This window comes from Protopterus annectens, chromosome 16.part0, assembly GCF_019279795.1.
Source record: "Protopterus annectens isolate FY-2018-M chromosome 16.part0, PAN1.0, whole genome shotgun sequence".
NCBI lineage: Eukaryota > Metazoa > Chordata > Ceratodontiformes > Protopteridae > Protopterus > Protopterus annectens.
This window is the reverse complement of record NC_056750.1, coordinates 393,352,331-393,370,143: the sequence shown is the minus strand read 5'-3', so window position 1 is coordinate 393,370,143 and position 17,813 is coordinate 393,352,331. Positions and strand designations below refer to the sequence as shown.

The window sequence follows — 17,813 nt, the reverse complement described above, 5'->3', positions numbered from 1 at the left end:
TTATATCGGATGTTAATTTGAAGATACTTCAGTACACAACTCCCACCTTGAGGAAGGAGTGGAAACAGGTGATGGCTGGTTGCCCTCAGAAACACCATTGCCAGGGGAACTGTGATCACTGTCTCCATTGTTGCTCCATGAGTTGTTAGCCTCCTCCTCAAATTCTTGTCCGGACATAATTCTTTCAATTTCTTCTTCTGATATCTTCATGGACAGAAATAAAGCAAAGTGTTGTATTAGTTCCTCTATGTTTTATACATCCCCCACCAAAATAATATGAGCTGCATTTGTTTCATATTGTGGGAGAGAAATTAGTGCAGAGAAAGAACCAAACAGATGTCTTAAAGCAGCCATACAAGCTGCATATCAAAAGTACATTTTTATACTAACATTTATTAGTTTACTCACAATGTAGGTGCACTGACCCTAATGGAACCTTTTCAGCCTCAAAAGTCAAGCAGCATAATAAACAGCAAAAATACATCAATACATCACCGTGCATTAGTGTCTTGTTTTTAAGAAAATACCATTTGCATTTTTTATTTAGATACATTTCTGATGTGACCATCTGATGCATCATGTAACATGGTTACCTGCAAATGGTACATTATTCTATAGCAAGCAAAGTATAATAAAAAAAATTAAACATGCATGAGAATATGGCATTCACAGAAAAAAAATAGGAAGTTCAGTTCCAAAGAGTTTGAATACTTGAACTACAGAGGATAATATACACACAAGAAATTTATTTTTTCACTAATCGCTTTGTAAGTCATAGTAAGTTCTGCACTAGTAGATTCTACACACACAGTTATTTTATAGCACAGTTGCTTTTATAACTCGTGCAGTTCCTCCACATTTTCCACAGTGGAAACAGCAAACAAATTAAAGATACTCTTAACAGCACCCAGTGTACTTAACACACAAAATTGCCAGAGGAGTTAACAACGTGCATGAAAATCCTACTTGTGCAATATCTATCCCACATGCTAACATTCAGGACCATTTGAGTAATCACTGACAGGAAAAATATCAACTTTTTTAAATTTCTTTATTTTTCTTTGGGAACAGCAGCATACAATGCAAGCTTCAACTTGAAAACATTTTTTAGCCTGCCACAGATTTCACCTGAAGTATTTATATTATGAACTACTACTGCTACTTTTTAAATCCACTTCTAAGCTGTGTACATGTATATGTTAAAATACAACTTTTTTTCACAGTCTTTTTGTCCCCATGGCTGCCAACATGAAGCCTCCCTCCAATGTGACATGGCCCATTCATACCACCACATCAGGAATTTTATCCACTGTAAGGGAAAGAGTTGCCTGAAAAGGATTATCATGTAGGCAGTAGTAAGAGAGCTTTGTGTCCTTGTCTGCACCCCTGAGATATGTATGTCTGTAATGACCCTAACCCTGTCACTAGGTGGTGCGGCATAAAATCCATGCCACTTCTTCTTCTTTTGGCTTTTTCCCGGTTAGGGGTCGCCACAGCGGATCACTTGTCCGCTCACGATTGGCAGTGGAATTTTTACGGTGTCGAGTTGCCAGCCCGGCTCCCAACCTTCCACAGAAGGTGCACACACTCACACCTAGGGCCAATTTAGTGTGTCCAATCCACCTACAGCATGCCTTTGGGATGTGGGAGGAAACCGGAGCACCGGGAGGAAACCCACGCGACCACAGGGAGGACATGCAGACTCCACACAGAAGGCACCCCAGCCAAGGATCGAATTGGAGAACTTCTTGCTGTGAGGCAACCACGCTAACCGCTGCACCACTGTGGCCGCTCATAAAATCCATGTCACTATGAAAGCCTATAACTCATTTTCCATAATAGTGTACTCTGCCACACAACCATGTTGAAGGCTATCAACAAGCTGTGGACTGCTGAGCCTAACTTGTCCCCAGGCCACATATTTGCACCCCCACCCATCCTATAATGAATCATAGCAGTGTGTGGCTGGATGAACCCCCACACTCCCTCCCAGGATGGGCACACCCATTTTTTCCTCCCAGGTCCATTAGGCAGCCAAGCTGCTAATCAAACTTAGGTTGCCTGGACTTCATTCAGGGGTTTATCTCTGTATACCACTACAGTTGACATTTCTACTTCACTTAATTGCTAAAAAAATTACACAGAACTACACAGCACATCACTGACTCACCACAAGTATGATTTCATTCATACTCATGGAACAAAGGAATATGCAACTTATACTCAAAACAGATACTCTGTCTGAGTTTTACTAAGATCATTTAAGCAAGTATATAACACTTAAGACTTTCACAAGAAATGCCATTAAGTAATGACTGCAGCAGAAACATTAAATAAAAACATTTAATCTTACTCTGATTACAGCAACAGTCTCCTCAACTTCATGTAGACCTAACAACTTATTTCCTAATCTCAAGAATCCTGCATTTCAGAGGTTTTGGTGACAAAAAAACTGACATTTGACACCAGTAAAAAATACAGATAAGAATTGGTCTTTCCAGTATAAAAGTAAGTCAGATGTAGTTTACGTCAACAGGCAAACCCCACAACTTAAAAAATATCTACATAAATGTTTACAGTAATTCAACCTCTTAGCATCTCCATCTGACACTACTAAAAATGTACAGTTGTGTACCTACCATAAATGTAGATGTTGGAGTGTATTCAGTGTTGCAGTCATTACACTTGGGTTATCCTGCTGGCAGGCGACCCGCAGTCGGAATGAGTTCCAAAGTCTTGGTCTGGTGTCGGTTGCTGTCGCCTCTTCCCTGACGTCAGTGCGCCATAAAAGTAGCAACTGACGCCATTTTCTTCAGTTTTTCTTGCCCCAGATGTCAGGTGCCCCAAGATAGGAAGGCTGAAAAGATAAAAATATGCCAAAATAAACTTGCATATGTTACTATAAACATTTCCTTCATCTACAAGCAAATACACCACATAGGTTGTATAGAGTTGAGAAGTACAGAAAAGTCCCAGCAAAGAAAAGGGGGATAGTGGGTGGGTAACCTGGACTCCAACAGTGAATACACTCAAACATCTACATTTATGGTAGGTACACAACTGTACTATGTTCATCGTGTTTCACTGTTGCAGTCATTACACTTGGGTAGAATCCCAAAGCTGAGGTTGAGTGGCTGGGTCTAAATTGGATTTGACGAGGCTAACAAGCCCTGCAGAACTGCAGTGGCAAAGCCTGATCTGGATTTGGAGTAGCGAGGTAAGTGGTAGTGCTTGGTGAAAGTGTGCACTGAGCTCCAGGTTGCAGCTACTAATATGTCTTTGGTAGGTACTCCTCTGAGGAAAGCTGCTGAAGTGGCTGCTGCTCTGGTAGAATGAGGCCTAATGCCCTTAGGCACAGATTTGCCATGTTGTGCATAACGGAAGTGGATGCAGTGTCCTATCCATTTGGAGATTGTCTGCTTTGTAATAGGCTTTCCTTGTGATCCTGCAGCATATGCTACAAACAGTTGCTCAGTTTTTCTGAAAGCTTTTGCTTTGTCCAAGTAGAATCGTAGCTGCCTATGTATATCCAAAGCGTGCAGAAGTCTTTCCCCTTTATTCTCTGGATTTGGGTAGAAAGTAGGTAAATGAATGGTTTGGTTTAAGGCCACACTGGAGACCACTTTTGGCATGAATGTTGGGTTTGCCCTAAGAGAAACCCTGTCCTGATGAAAAATGAGGAAAGGTTCCACAGCCATCAATGCCTGTAACTCTGAGACTCTTCTTGCTGAAGTTATTGCTAGGAGCAGAGCAGTTTTCCATAACAAGAATTTTAGATCAGCTGTGCTGGCTGGTTCAAATGGAGGTAGTGTTAGTTTTTCTAAAACAAAATTGAGGTCCCAAGTAGGTACTGGTGCTCTCCTAGGGGGTCTTATTTTTTTTGTCCCTCTGAGGTATTGTCGTAGTAGAGGATGTGAAAAAATAGGAAGATCCGTATTGTAATGCGCTGAAATGGCAGAGGCAAGGATTTTAATGGATGAAAAAGATAGACCTTTGTCCAACATCTCAGCTAGGTATTGCAAAATCTAAGGTATATTAGGGTCAAGTGGTTCGAGCCCTTGTGCCTGGTTCCAAGCACAGAATCTCTTCCATTTTTCTGCATAAGATTTCCTAGTGCTGGGCCTCCTGGCTTCCAAAATAACATCCATAGCAGCTTTAGAGAAAGGTGCATTCTGAGTGGCTACATTATCTGCCATGCCACCAGGTTTAAGGTTCTGAGTTGACTGTGCAGAATCTGATTGTTTTGTTGCGTCAGAAGATCAGGGATTTGAGGTAGAGGCCAGGACCTTGGGACAAACTCTTTAGGATTAGGTACCAGTGTTGGCGTGGCCAGTCTGGTGCAATCAGGATCATTTTTGGTCTCTCTTGTCTGACTTTTAGAAGCACCTTGGTGAGAAGAGGCATTGGAGGGAAGGCATAGACTGTCAGGTCTTTCCAGCTGAATGATAGAGCATCCACTTTCCATGCTTGAGAGTGATAAGTCCTTGTGCAAAATTTCTGTATTTGGCAATTGTGAGGGGAGGCAAAAAGATCTATGTCTGGGCGTCCCCATTTCCTTATTATTATGTTGAACACTTGTAGATTTAGCTTCCATTCGTGAGGATCCATTAGATTTCTGCTTAGTTTGTCTACCAGTGTATTTTTTTTGTTCCTGGCAGGAATTGTGCTTGCAGATGTACCTGGTAGGTCAGTGCTGTGTTCCACAAAGTCATGGCTTGTCTGCATAGGGGTTAGGAATGTGTGCCTCCTTGCTTGTTTATGTACCACATAACTGTGGTATTGTCCATCTTTATTAATAGTTGTCCTGGATGTATTAGGTCCTTGAAGGCTGTCAGGGCATTCTTGTACAGCTAGCATCTTTTTTTGATTGATGTGAAGATGCATTTGTTCCTTGGGCCACGTGCCCTGAATACATTTTCCTGCCATATGTGCTCCCCAGGCATAATCCGATGCATCTGCTGTTATTGTCTGCCTGGGTGTAGGTAAGGTGAAAGGCTGTCCCTTGTTGTGGTGACAGGCCTGGTACCACCATTGAAACTCTTGTTGTAGGCAGGGAATCAAGGTTATGACTGTCTCTAGGCTGTGACAATGCTGAGTCCAAACACTTTTTAGATACCATTGCAGTTTCCTCATATGCAGTTTTGCATATGGAATTAGTAGAATGCAGGATGCCATGAAACCCAGGGCCTGCAGAATTTTTCTTGCAGGGAGCTGGGCCTTTGTTGCCATCATTTGAAAGTAATGAGTCAGTTGCTTTTGATTGTCTGGCGTGAGATAAGCCATCTGGGCAGTTGTATTTATATATATGCACCCAGGAATACTATCTCTTGAGAGGGCACTAGTTTTGATTTCTTTTTGTTTACTGTGTACCCTAGGCAAATTAGCAATCTTTTTACAAATGCCAGGTGCTTTAGAAGAATGTCTTTGCTCTCTGCTTGAATAAGGCAGTTGTCCAAGTAGGGATTTATTTGAATTCCTTTTTGTCTGCAAAATGCAATTATTGGTGCCAGGCATTTTGTGAAGACCCTGGGCGCAGTAGATAAGCCAAAGGGCAGTGCAGAGAATTGGTAATGCATTGAGCCTGCTATAAATCTGCGGTATCTTCTGCACGATTGTCTGACTGGGACGTGCAGGTATGTCTCCTTGAGGTCAAAAGTTACTAGCCAAGCCTCCTTGCCCAGCATGGGCAGAAGTTGTTGTAGTGTTAACATTTTGAATTTTGGAACATCCAGGAAAGTATTTAGGATTGACAGGTCCAGTATTGGTCTCCAGGCTTTGTCTTTTCTGGGTACTAAGAAAAGTCTTGAGTAAAATCCTTGCCCCTGTTCTTCTTGTGGAACTTTCTGAATAGCTCCCATATCCATAAGAGCTGCAATCTGTTTTCGTGCCTCTGCCCATTGGTTTTGTGGCACGTTTGGCATACCTTTTGGTTTTGGAAGCGTGTGGAAGTGGAATCTGTACCCCTGAGAAACAATATTCAGCACCCATTGGTCTTGCGTGATCATGTACCAATTTTTTAAGAAAATTGCTAGCTTGCCCCCTAGGGGTGCTGTCAACTGGTAAGAGCTTGGCATTTGCAGAGGAAAGTCATTGTGACTGTTTCCTATAAGGTTATGATTTGTCTTCTCTTCCTTTGGGGGCTGAAGCACCCCATTGTTTAGGTCTGTAGGAGCCTTGGGGCTGAGATCTGCCTCTTGGGTGTCTGTATCGGCCTCTTTGTGGCCTGTCTGACACTGGAAAGGACCAATTTTTTGAAGGCCAGTTTCTGCTAAATCTAGGTGGTTGAACCTGTAAGAAATCTTTCACCATTTGCATTGACTTTGCTTTATCCTCCATTTTTTTTTAAACACCTCTTCTGCCTTAACACCAAACAAAGTATCATGCTGTAATGGAGCATCCAATAATTTTACTTTAACATGGTCAAGTAAACTTTGTTCTTTCAACCAAGCATGTCTTCGATTAACAGAGCCTATAACTGCGGCTCTACAAGAAGCCTCTAATGAATCAAAACCACATTGCTGAGTATGCTTTCCCACTTGTTCAACTGCAAGCAATAAATCCTGCATTTCTTTACTGTCAGAACTTTCTATATTTGTAACCATTTTCTGCTTTAACAATGACATGAGGTACTGCTGATATTTAAGCATATGAAACTGACAGTTTAAAGCTCTTACAGCTAAAGTAGCAGAAATGTAAACTTTTTTCCCCCATCTGTCCAGAGCTCTGGGATCCCTATCTGAGGGGACAGTATTTTTGGCAGTGGAAGCCTTAACCCCTTTAGGACCCTGAGAAATTGTTTCTGGGTCTGCAGCGGGGTTTTTGTAAATAAATTTATGAGAGTCAGGGACCCTGTAGTACCTGTCTGGCTTTACTGGTGCAGGGGGTAAAGAGTCAGGAGACGGACTGGATTCAGAAAAAACATCATCTACAATATCAAGCACAGGGGGGATAGCCAGGGGCCTGTGATGAGGCAATAAAAGGAAATCTCTGAGCCTTTTCTTGGATTCTGAGTAATCCTGGCTCTCGCAATGGAAATGTTCCCTCATGGTGTGCAGGGTTTCCCCAAAAGAATAATCCTCAGGCGGTGAGGCTGAAGAAATGGACTCTTCAGTATCAGAGTCCTCACAGGGAGGGAGAGAACAGCCCTCATCAGAAGAATCAGAGGAAATGGAAACCTGATCAGAGGAATCATAATCTGTGTCTTGCCTAGGCCTTTTGTCAGGAGGGGGATGGGAGCCCCTGATTAAAGTAATGAGGTCTTCGGCCATTTTAAGCATCTGTTTCTTTGGCATGGATGACTGTTCTGGAAAATGCTGCACTTGTTTCCTTGTCTTTAATGGTGTTTTTGACATTGCTGGTGTAGAAGCCTTAATTGTAAGCTGTGAAGGTCTGAAAACACCCTCAGAAGCCGGTGCCTGCTCAGCGGCTCCATACCCATCTAAGGGTATGGTTTCTGTAGGCCCAATACCTTGAGTTTCCACAGGCCTCTGTGTCTCCAAGTGTCTGTCGGTTATGGCCTGTGGTTCTGAGGTAGCGGGTGTCAGGGGCTGCGAAAGAACCTGAGAACCGGCGACTGGCCTTGAAGAGGCTTCATCGTCTGTTTTGGACCTCGGATGCCTGTCTTTTTCTTTGTCTTTGCGTTTTTTATACATTCCGGTCGTCGGTTGTTCCGACGGCATTATATAATTAAATCTTCGTCCAAAATAATGTAAAGCAAAATCAAACCGATGTTTAATAGTGCGTTTATTGAATCTAGCACAAAACAGACAACTAGTAACGTCGTAGTCAGGGCCTAGGCAAGGAATACAGTAAGAGTGAAAGTCCTTATGAGGTATTTGCTTCCCACAAGAAATACAATTATTAACTTTTACTGACATCGGTCTGGAGCAAGAAAAAGCTTCCCTAACGGGGTACTTAGCTTTATTGAAGACTTTGGTTCTGAAATTCAATTTAAATCTCAGGAGTCGGCCGACCGGCACTTGCGAACTGCTTTTGCTTCGGGCACCGCATGTTAAGAAAGACTGAAGAAAATGGTGTCGGTTGCTACTTTTATACCCCTGGCGCACTGACATCAGGGAAGAGGCGACAGCAACCGACGCCGGACCAAGACTTTTGAACTCGGGCCGACTGCGGGTCACCTGCCAGCAGGATAACCCAAGGGTAATGACTGCAACAGTGAAACACGATGAACATCTGGAAAAGAAAATTCTTCTGTATATGACATGCTGCCCCTATTTTGATATGAGCGAGCTTAAGAAAATATATATGACCTGCTGTTTATACATTTTATAACTGCATTTCTCAGCTTTGTCCAGAAAAAAAGACAAAATGTCCTGGTCCACTCCCAGGAAGAAGCTGAAACACAGAGGTGTAAATATGACATTTAAAAAGTGACATGGGTGCATGTTCAGCAAGAGGAAAGAGAACAAACCATACAAACATTTATGTTACTATTTTCAAGCAGTATACATTTTAACAACTTTCATTCATTCCAACATTAAATAAATTTCTCAGTTTCTGCCTTCCCTTAAATTTAAATTCCTCCTCCAGAAAAATACCCTGGTTGTACTGTCCCCACAAATGTAATTCGCGCCTTCCCCTTTTCTAAAGATCCTGCTTCCAGTTCTTTATAACATTCAGTACTTCAGTTACACTTGGTTTACATTTTGATTCCCATTTGGGACGGTGCAATGGTGCGGCGGTAGCGTTGTTGCCTCACAGCAAGAAGTTCAACGGTTTGATTCTCGACTGGGGTGCCTTCTGTGCCAAGTCTACATGTCCTCCCTGCATTTGTGTGGGTTTTCTCTGGGTGCTCCAGTTTCCTCTCATGTTACAAAGACGTGTCTGGAGCACTTCTCCCCAGGCCTCAGATGAAAACTGGCTTCATTCCAAGACAGACTTTCCCGGTAAACAAATGTTAAATAAATACATTTTCTAGCAATTGCTTTTCTGCAGCTAACAGCATTAACCTCAGTCAGCCTAAATTTACTTTGTCTGAGCAAATCAAATAGTATATACTGACAGTCATTCACTTAGTTACAACCATTTGCTCCCACAAAATTTCTGACAAAACATTCTGTAGAGAATTTTTTCACACACACACACACACACACACACACACACACACACACACACACACACACACAATAAAAAAAAATGTTCCCAGTTACTTCTCTCTTGTTCCCATCACACCTTCAGCATTTGCTATCTGCCAGAGGAAAAATACTCTGAAGTCTGCTTGGGATATTAAAAACACTTACCAACACTTTCAAGCAAAAATTTCAAATCTTCTGGACTGTGTTACTTGCTTGGGAGCCACATCGATGGCCTTCCATCGTTCCTTTGTATACTGCCTTTCAATTCTCTCTCTTCAGTCTTTTCTAATCTCCTCTGATTGACTCTTAGTTATCATGCAATATCATACATGCTCTGCTCCAGCTACTATTTCTAATAAAATGTCTGTCTTCTACAGATCTGGCCCCTCAAGATAAAACTAGCCAAGTGGCTATAATCTCAAAGGAAGAACTTGATGCAGACCAGCACAGTAGCTTTGCAAATATTTAACTATTACGTTTTTTTGTGGACGTTTTTACTGAGATACATGTACAGCTTAGAACAGTCTGCTGCATCATTTCCTGTCAAGCAAAATGTTTGTCAAAAATATTGACAAAACATGTGTCAAAACGTGTTAAAAAGTGTCTTTTTCTTGAACTAAGGTGATGACTGCAAGCTACCTAAAACATGGCAAAAGCTACTATATATCCATAGGTTCATAGGTAGGTACTAGGCTATCTGCCTGAAGGCATTTATAAGCTAGTCAGAATGTGTTGGCTTTCACCACCCCTTAGATTAGTTCCCTGTGCCTCTGTCCAGCACAGGCACTGAAGTGATCCCCGGGGTAAACTTTCCATTTCCCATCCCCTCATCAAGGCTTCTCTTGAATAGTGTTAGTGAAGAGCTCTGCCTAATGTAGATTGGAATCTTATACCAAAGCATGGGCAGTCTCTGGGACAGGAATCTATCCCTCCAGCATGTCCTATTTATTGTTGCGGTGAGGTTTAGATCCCTAGAGCGTGTGGCTCGAGGGGATATTGGTTTTCTTCAGGTGGAGCATGTCTATCAATTCTGGGTTGGACATGGCCTTGTATGTCAGGCAGATATCACCTCTGAGTAGGCGGTATGCAACAGAGTACAGCTGGAGTTTCTTCAGTCGAGCTGCATAGGACATCTGTTTCAGGCCAGTGATCCTCTTGGTGAGGTACTTCTGTAGTCTTTCCAGCTGTCCCAGGTGTCTTGTAAGGTACATCCCAAATGGGGAATTGTACTCTATGATGGATCTGATGAGTGATGAGTAGAGGGGCACAATGACCTCTTTTGATCTGGATGCGAACCTTTTTATGATTAGGTGGGCCATATAGAAGGATTTTCTAACCACTTTGGCAATGTAATTATCAAAGGAGAGATTGCTATCTACTTGGGTCCCCAGATCTCTTATTACGTCTTCCGTATTTAGAGGACTACCATCTATGTGGTAGTTTGTGGGTACTTTGTTTTTTCCAAAGGGATAACTATGCACTTTTTGGCATTTAGCTTGAGGCCATGATTTTGACACCAGGTATCAGTGAGACCCTTTTAGAGGATGTCTGTGTCAGCCGGAGAGTCAATTATAGCCCCTAGTTTGCAGTCATCTGTGAACTTGGCCAGCCAAAGTCCTCCTGTGCTTGTCTGTACCTCTGAGAAGTATACGCCGAACAGGAGGGGTCCTAGCACTGAGCCCTGGGGAACGCGACTTGTAACCAGTTTAGAGTCGGACCTAGCTCCTGCAACTCTCACCATATGGGTTCTGTCCGTAAGCCAGTTGGCAACCCATCTTGTGACATAGGGGTTTATGTTCAGGTTGGTGAGCTTGTCTATAATACCAGAATGGGGAATGGTGTTGAAGGCCTTTGTGAGGTCTAGGTAGGCTGTGTGTACCACCTTTCCCTTGTCTCTAGTCTTGGCAACTGTCTCAAAGAAGTCCACCAGGTTTAGGAGGCATGATCTGCCCTTAACAAAAGCCCAACTGGGTAGGGTCCAGTGTTTGGAGGTTCCCAATGTCTCTGTTGATGAGTTCCATGATGATGCACTGCATAGCCTTGCAGACCAAGCTAGTCAGGCTTATAGGGCGATAGTTCCCAGGGTCTGTTGTGGCTCCACCTTTGTGGAGTGGAATAACCATTGCTACGCGCCACTCTATGGGTATGTTAGCCTATGGAGAGGCTGAGTTTGAACAGTGTGTTTAGGTGAGGGGTTAGTTAGTCTTTGAGCTCGTGTAGGATGCAGCCTGGGACATCATCTGGTCCCACTGACACTGCATTTTTGGCTTTGGAGAGGGTTGTTTTAACCTGAGTGTCTGTGATTTCAGGGGCTCTACATTCTTCTGGTATGGTTATGGGCCCTTTTGGGGGTGAGAGGGGGGTGAAGTTTGCAATGAACCTGTCTGCCAGGATGTTGGTGATATCGGTCAGTTCAGCGTATTTTGTGCCATTCTGCACTAACTCAGAGCAGATTTGAGCATTGCCACAGATTCTTGACATAGCTAAAGAATGCCTTGTGGTTATCTTTGGAGTCCTTGGCAATTTTTCTTTCAAAACTAACCTTGGATGATTTTATGAGGGATTGTAGTTTCTTGCTGAGACTGATCAGGAATGTCTTCCCTTCTTGGGATTTTACTCTTTTCTGTACTAGTTTCCTCCTTCTGTTGTATAGCTTGTTTATGGCAGCGGCCCACCAGACTGGTTTCCTTTTCTTGAAGGAGTGAGTCTTGGTTTTGCTTGGGATAGCATGATCCATGCATTCTTGTAGGTGCCCACAGAATGCATTAATAAAGGATTTTGCAGCTTGGACAGCGTTACCCTTTAGCATGGGGGCTTTGAAACTTTCCACCTCAGTCTTAAGTAACGTGAAGTTTGCTTTTGAAAAGTTTTTCGCGGTGGTTTCCTTGACCGGGGGTGGGAGCGAAATGTGGACATCCAGAGTGATTTGTTTATGGTCAGATCTAACCAGCGAGGGATTGACCTCTGGTGTGGAACACCGGTTGCCCATGTTGGTGATGACCAGGTTCAATATGTTGTCACCTCTGGTGCGAGTCTTGACCAATTGATCCAGGGCGTTTGAGTTTATAAACTCTAGGAAATGTTGGGCAAGGGAGTTAGTACTGGAGTAGTTCTCTCAGTTAATGTTTGGGTAATTGAAATCACCCAATATCAGGGTGCTTGGTAGGACCTTTATGTTTCCAAAAATGCGGAATGGGGGTCCTGGGACATGGTGGATGATCTGTAGCAAGCTACAATTTGAATTTCAGTTTTGCCCATTGTTAGTTACACGTGAATGATCTCTGAAGCATCATGCTGTGCCACTAACCTGGAGGTGTGGGTATCCTTGATGAATATGGATACGCCCCCACCTTTTGCATTTCGGTCCAGGTTCTGTGGCCAAAATGTATGGCACGAGTTGTAGCCTGGTAGTGCTGGGGTGCTGGAGCCTTAAACCAGGTTTCTGTTACTGCACATATATCAATTTTTCTCCATACTGAGGAGTGCCTCGAGTGCGTGCATTTTGAGGTTTTGACTTCTGGCACTGAGTAGAAAGTTTATCTTGCAAACAGAGGGTGGCAGCATATTAAATGAAACTGTTTAATCCACAAAATAAAAAAACAAGCTTTACACAGCTTTTGCACTAAGGCTATTGGCCCAAGGGGCCTAAGTAAGTCTAGCCAACAAAGTTCCCTGGCTTACGCTAACCCAAGAAAGTTAATTTCCTGTGCCCCTGTCAAGCAGAGCCACAGAAGTGATCCCCAGGGTGTATTTCCTATTTCCCATCCACTCCTCAAGATTTTTCTTGAAGAGTGTTAATGACGAACTTTGCTTGACATAGATGGGTAGCTTGTTCTAGAGTATGGGAAGTATCTGGGACAGGAATCTATCATCCCTCCAGCAAGTCCTGTTTATTGTGGTGACAAGGTTTAGGTCCCTAGAGCGTGTAGCTCAGAGGGATTGGGATTTCTTTAGGTGTAGCATGTCCAACAGCTCCAGGTTTGACATAGCTTTATATGTTAGGCAGAGATCACCTCGGAGTAGGTGATATGCTACAGAGTAAAGCTTGAGTTTTTTAAGATGATCAGTGTAGGGCATCTGTTTGAGGCCAGTAATTCTCTTTGTGAGGTACTTCTGTTGCCTTTCCAGCTGCTGCAGATGTCTTGTGAGGTACATTCCAAAAGGGGCGTTGTACTCTACAATGGGTCTAATGAGTGTCGAGTAGAGGGGAACAATGACCTCTTTTTTTCCTGGATGAGAACCCTTTTGTGATGAGGTGTGCCATGTAGAAGGATTTCCTGACTACTGTGGCAATGTGATTATCAAAGGAGAGACTACTGTCCACCTGGGTCTCAAGGTCTCATCACACATTCGGTGTTAAGAAGACTGCCACCTATGTAGTAGTTCATGGGTACAGAGTTTTTACCAAAGGGGATAACAATGCACTTTTTGGCATTGAGCTTGAGGCAATGGCTCTGACACCAGGCATCTCTCTCAGTGATGTCCTTCTGTAGGATGTCCACATCATTTGGGGACTCTACTATAGCTCCTAGTTTGCAGTCATCTGCAAACTGCGTTAGCCAGAGGCCTTCTGTGTTAGCCTGTACTTCAGAGAAGTAGATACCAAACAGGAGTGGTCCCAAGCCTGAACCCTGTGGTACTCCACTTGTCACTGGTCTGAAGTCAGACTTGGAGTCTACAAATTTTACAGTGTGGGTTCTGTCAGTGAGCCAGTTGGCAACCCATCTTGTGACATAGGGATTTATGCCTAGTATAGTGAGTTTAGCTATAATTCCAGAATGGGTGATGGTGTCGAAAGCTTTGGTGAGGTCAAGATAGGCTGTGTGAACCACCTTACCCTCGTCTACAGCTTTGGTGACTGCCTCAAAGAAGTCAACCAGATTCAGGAGGCAAGATCTTCCTTTCACAAACCCGAACTGGGGGGGGGTCCAGATTTTGGAGGTTACCAATGTCTTTGTTTATGAATGCCATAATGATACATTCCATGGCCTTGCAGACCACGTTCGTCAGGCTAATAGGGCGATAGTTCCCAGCATCAGTGGTGGCTCTCCCTTTGTGGAGTGGGATAAGTGCTGTTGTGTGCCATTCAGTGGGCACACAGCCTGACGTGAGGCTATGATTGAACATGGTGCTTAGGTGGGGAGCCAGTTCGTTCTGAAGTTCGTGTAAAATGCAGCCTGGGATGTTGTCCAGTCCCATGGATGCTGTGTTTTTGGCTTTAGAGAGTGCTGCTTTTACCTGTGAAGTTGTGATTACAGGGACTCTGCATTCTTCCTGTATAGATATGGGCCCTTTAGGGGATGAGAGGGGGGGGTAAGGTTAGCACTGAACCTATCTGCCAGGATGTTGGCAATATCAGTTGGTTCTGTAATTTTGTGCCACTGTGTTGTAACTCAGAGCAGATCTGGGTGTTGCCATTGAGATTCTTGACATAGCTATAGAATGCTTTGAGGTTATCCTTAGAATCAGTGGCAATCTTGTTTTCATAACTAGCTTTGGAGGATCTTATAAGGGATCTCAGCTTCTTGCTGAGGCTGACCAGGGAGTTCCTCCACTCATAGGATTTTACTCTCTTTTGCAACAATTTCTTCCTTCTGTTGTAGAGTTTTTATGGCAGGGGACCCACCAGATTGGTTTCCTTTTTTTGGAGGATAGCACCTTGGTTCTGTTTGGGATAACATGATCCATGCACTCGTTTAAGTGCTTATAGAGTGCATTTGTGTAAGATTCAGCAGTCATAACTATCGTCCATCTGCATGGGTGTCATGAAGGTTGCCACTTCTGTCTTAAGCATGAAGTTGGCTTTGGAGAAATTTTTTACCATGGTTTCCTTAATGGGGGTGGGGGCGGGATGTGGATATCTAGGGTGATTAGCTTATGGTTGGATCTGACCAACGAGGAGTTGACTTCAGGTGTGGAACACTGATCACTCATGTTGGTAATAACTAGGTCCAGGATATTGTTGCCCCTGGTGAGGGTGTGGATAAGTTGATCCAGGGCACTGGAATTTAAGAATTCCAGAAAGCGCTGAGTGAAGGAGTTGTTACATGAGTAGTTTTCCCAGTTAATGGTAGGGTAGTTGAAACTTCCCAATATTAGGGTGTTTGGTTGAACCCTAGCATTTTCCAGTATATCAAGAAAAGAGGAGTGGGAACCCTGGGGCATGGTGGGGGATCTGTAGCAAGCTACAATATGGATTGCAGTTTTGCGCAGAGTTAGTTGCACTTGGATAATCTCGGCTGCATTAGGCTGAGCAGCTAGCCTGGAGGTGTGGATATCCTTAATGAATATGGACACACCTCCGCCTTTGGTGTTCTTGTCCAGGTTAGATGGCCGAACCATGTGGTATGAGTTATAGCCTGGTAATGCAGGGGTGCTCTCTGGAGACTTGAACCAGGTCTCAGTCACTGCACAGACATCGATGTTCTCCATTTTAAGGAGTGCCTCGAGTGAGTGCACTTTCAGATTTAGACTTCTAGCACTGAGTAGCATTACCCTCCGTTTTTGTTTGCCTGTTCTTGTTATGGTGGTGAATCTGTCATTTGAACCTTGCCTAAAAAAGGCACTATTGCGGCGGCAAGAGCCTTTGCCAGTATCCAGAATCCCAGGGGTGACAGGTGTGTCTGGCAAAGCATTGTGGTCTTTCGACCATGTCGTCCCAGGCAGACAGATACTGGATCCCAAGATACTGGATCATCAAGTGAAAACAACGTAATTTATAAACTTGATAAAGCACTTAGTGTGAAAGATGTGTAAAGGTCACTTGTTTTATTTTGTGGATTATAAAGTTTCATTTAATATGCTGCCACCCTTCTTTGTTTACCAGATAAACAACTTCTAGAAATGCATGCTTTTCAGTCTCACTGATGTCATATGCCTGGTCACACAGTTCAAAATTTTCTGATGACTTAGACATTTTAAATGCACCCACTGAGTCTGACAGTGTGCTTGGTACTGCAGCTAACTGAATTCTTAAAGACTGGGATGATAGAGGTAAATTGATGCAGAGTGTGAAAAAAATGTTCCATATTCCCAAGTTCTCCTCTTTTAAAACAGATTATTTCTGGAAGCCATTTAAAAAAAAGTTCCAACCTAACAAGAACAAAGGTAACAAAAGGAAGTGGCAGGACAATAGCTCTGCCAAGCCCAACAAGAGGGATCTCATCATCATCATCAGCAACCCCCCACCCTTCCCATTTTCTACATGGGGTTGGGGTATCATATTAACTGTCACCATCTTTCTTGATTCAATGCCACACTCCTACCTTCTTCAACACTCATGCCTGACTGTCGCAGATCTCTTACACAATCCCATCCACCTCTTTGCTGGATGTCCTTATTTCCTCTCACCCTCTTCCTGTCTGTCCCAAATCTTGTTCACCAGATTGGCTTCTGCTTTTCTGCACATGTCTGAACCACCACAATCTGTTCTTTGATTTTTTTCTGCAATTGGAGCTACTTTGGCTTCTGCTCTTATGCCCTCATTTCTTCACCCATTCCACAGTGTGTATCCTACCACCCTTCTCAGGTACTTCATTTCCATTGCTTCTAGCCTCTTCATCTGCACTGCCTTACTGTCCAGGTTTCTGTACCATACAGTAGAGCACTGGTCGCACCACTGTCTTACACACCTTACTTTTCAGCATCTTTGGCATTTTTTGTCCTACAGTACCCTTGACATTCTGTGCTGGCTGCAGCACCTATGATTCTAGCTTTGATTGCCTCATTCAAACTTCCCTTCACCTCAACCCCCCCCCCCCCCCAAGTTACCTGAAGTTGTTAAACTGTTCTGGTATTTTCCCTTCCACCTCAATTCTCAACTTCCTCTGATTTCCCAAATTTGCTGCCATTACCACTGTCTTATCTGTGCCAAGAGGGGTCTTTTTCCCAAAATGAATAACCCTATTCAGAACTTATTACTATGTCCAGATAAGGCATCCATCATTTTCAAGTCCCCCATCAGGTGCTACACCTCTAAAGTTGTCTCTCAATAAGGCAGCATGGTTCTTCAACATTGTAGGGAAGGGGTACCGCTGGCAGTGGTACAACCATCTTCCTCCATTCATGGAAGTTCCTCCTCATCCATTTGATTAGTCTTTGTTACTACCCTCCTATTCTCCAGGATATGCTAAACTAGTGGGGTCATAGAACCAGTGCCTCCTTCCCAGAGAATGAAAGGGTTTTATTCCCAAATTTCCCTGGTTCTCAAAAAAGAAAATATGTGGAAATCGCTGTTGACTCTGCCCTTTCTGAATATCTTCATCCACATTCCCAAATTCAAGATGCTCATCTTGTAGACAGTGCTTCCTCTTCTTCTGGAACCACTGCTTCATGGTGACCCTGGACGTAAAGTTTGCCTACCATCATATCCTCATTGCCCATCATTTCTGAAGTATCTGAGATTTGTTGTTCCTGGGTCACACTTTGTTTTCTGTATTGTCCTTCAGGCTATCCACTGCTCCTAGACGGTTTACAAAATGTTTTGCCCTCTGTCTGACTATGGGCATGCACATTTTTCCTAACTTGGATGACTTAGTGATCTGTGAGAGTCTGCATCCAAGTGATTGTAAAAGGTTTCAGTCTTGTCCTCTCTTCTAGGATTCAAATTAAAACTCCTGTAATCATGCCTGACCCCCCCCCCTCACAAAGACTCATCTTTCTAGGGTGCCTTTTCAACTCCAGCATTAAGAATAGCTTTTTTGCCCAAAGACAAGATTC

The 17,813-nt window shown here is 43.4% G+C and overlaps 1 protein-coding gene across 1 annotated transcript in view; it reads right to left on the bottom strand.

Moving 5' to 3' along the window:
- NR6A1 (nuclear receptor subfamily 6 group A member 1) overlaps positions 1–17,813 on the bottom strand; it is a 1,113,214-nt gene that overhangs the window by 555,151 nt on the left and 540,250 nt on the right. The window contains exon 4 of the mRNA XM_044058823.1: positions 47–204. Within this exon, the coding sequence (XP_043914758.1) occupies positions 47–204 (158 nt within the window). The remainder of the gene's footprint in view (positions 1–46; positions 205–17,813) is intronic.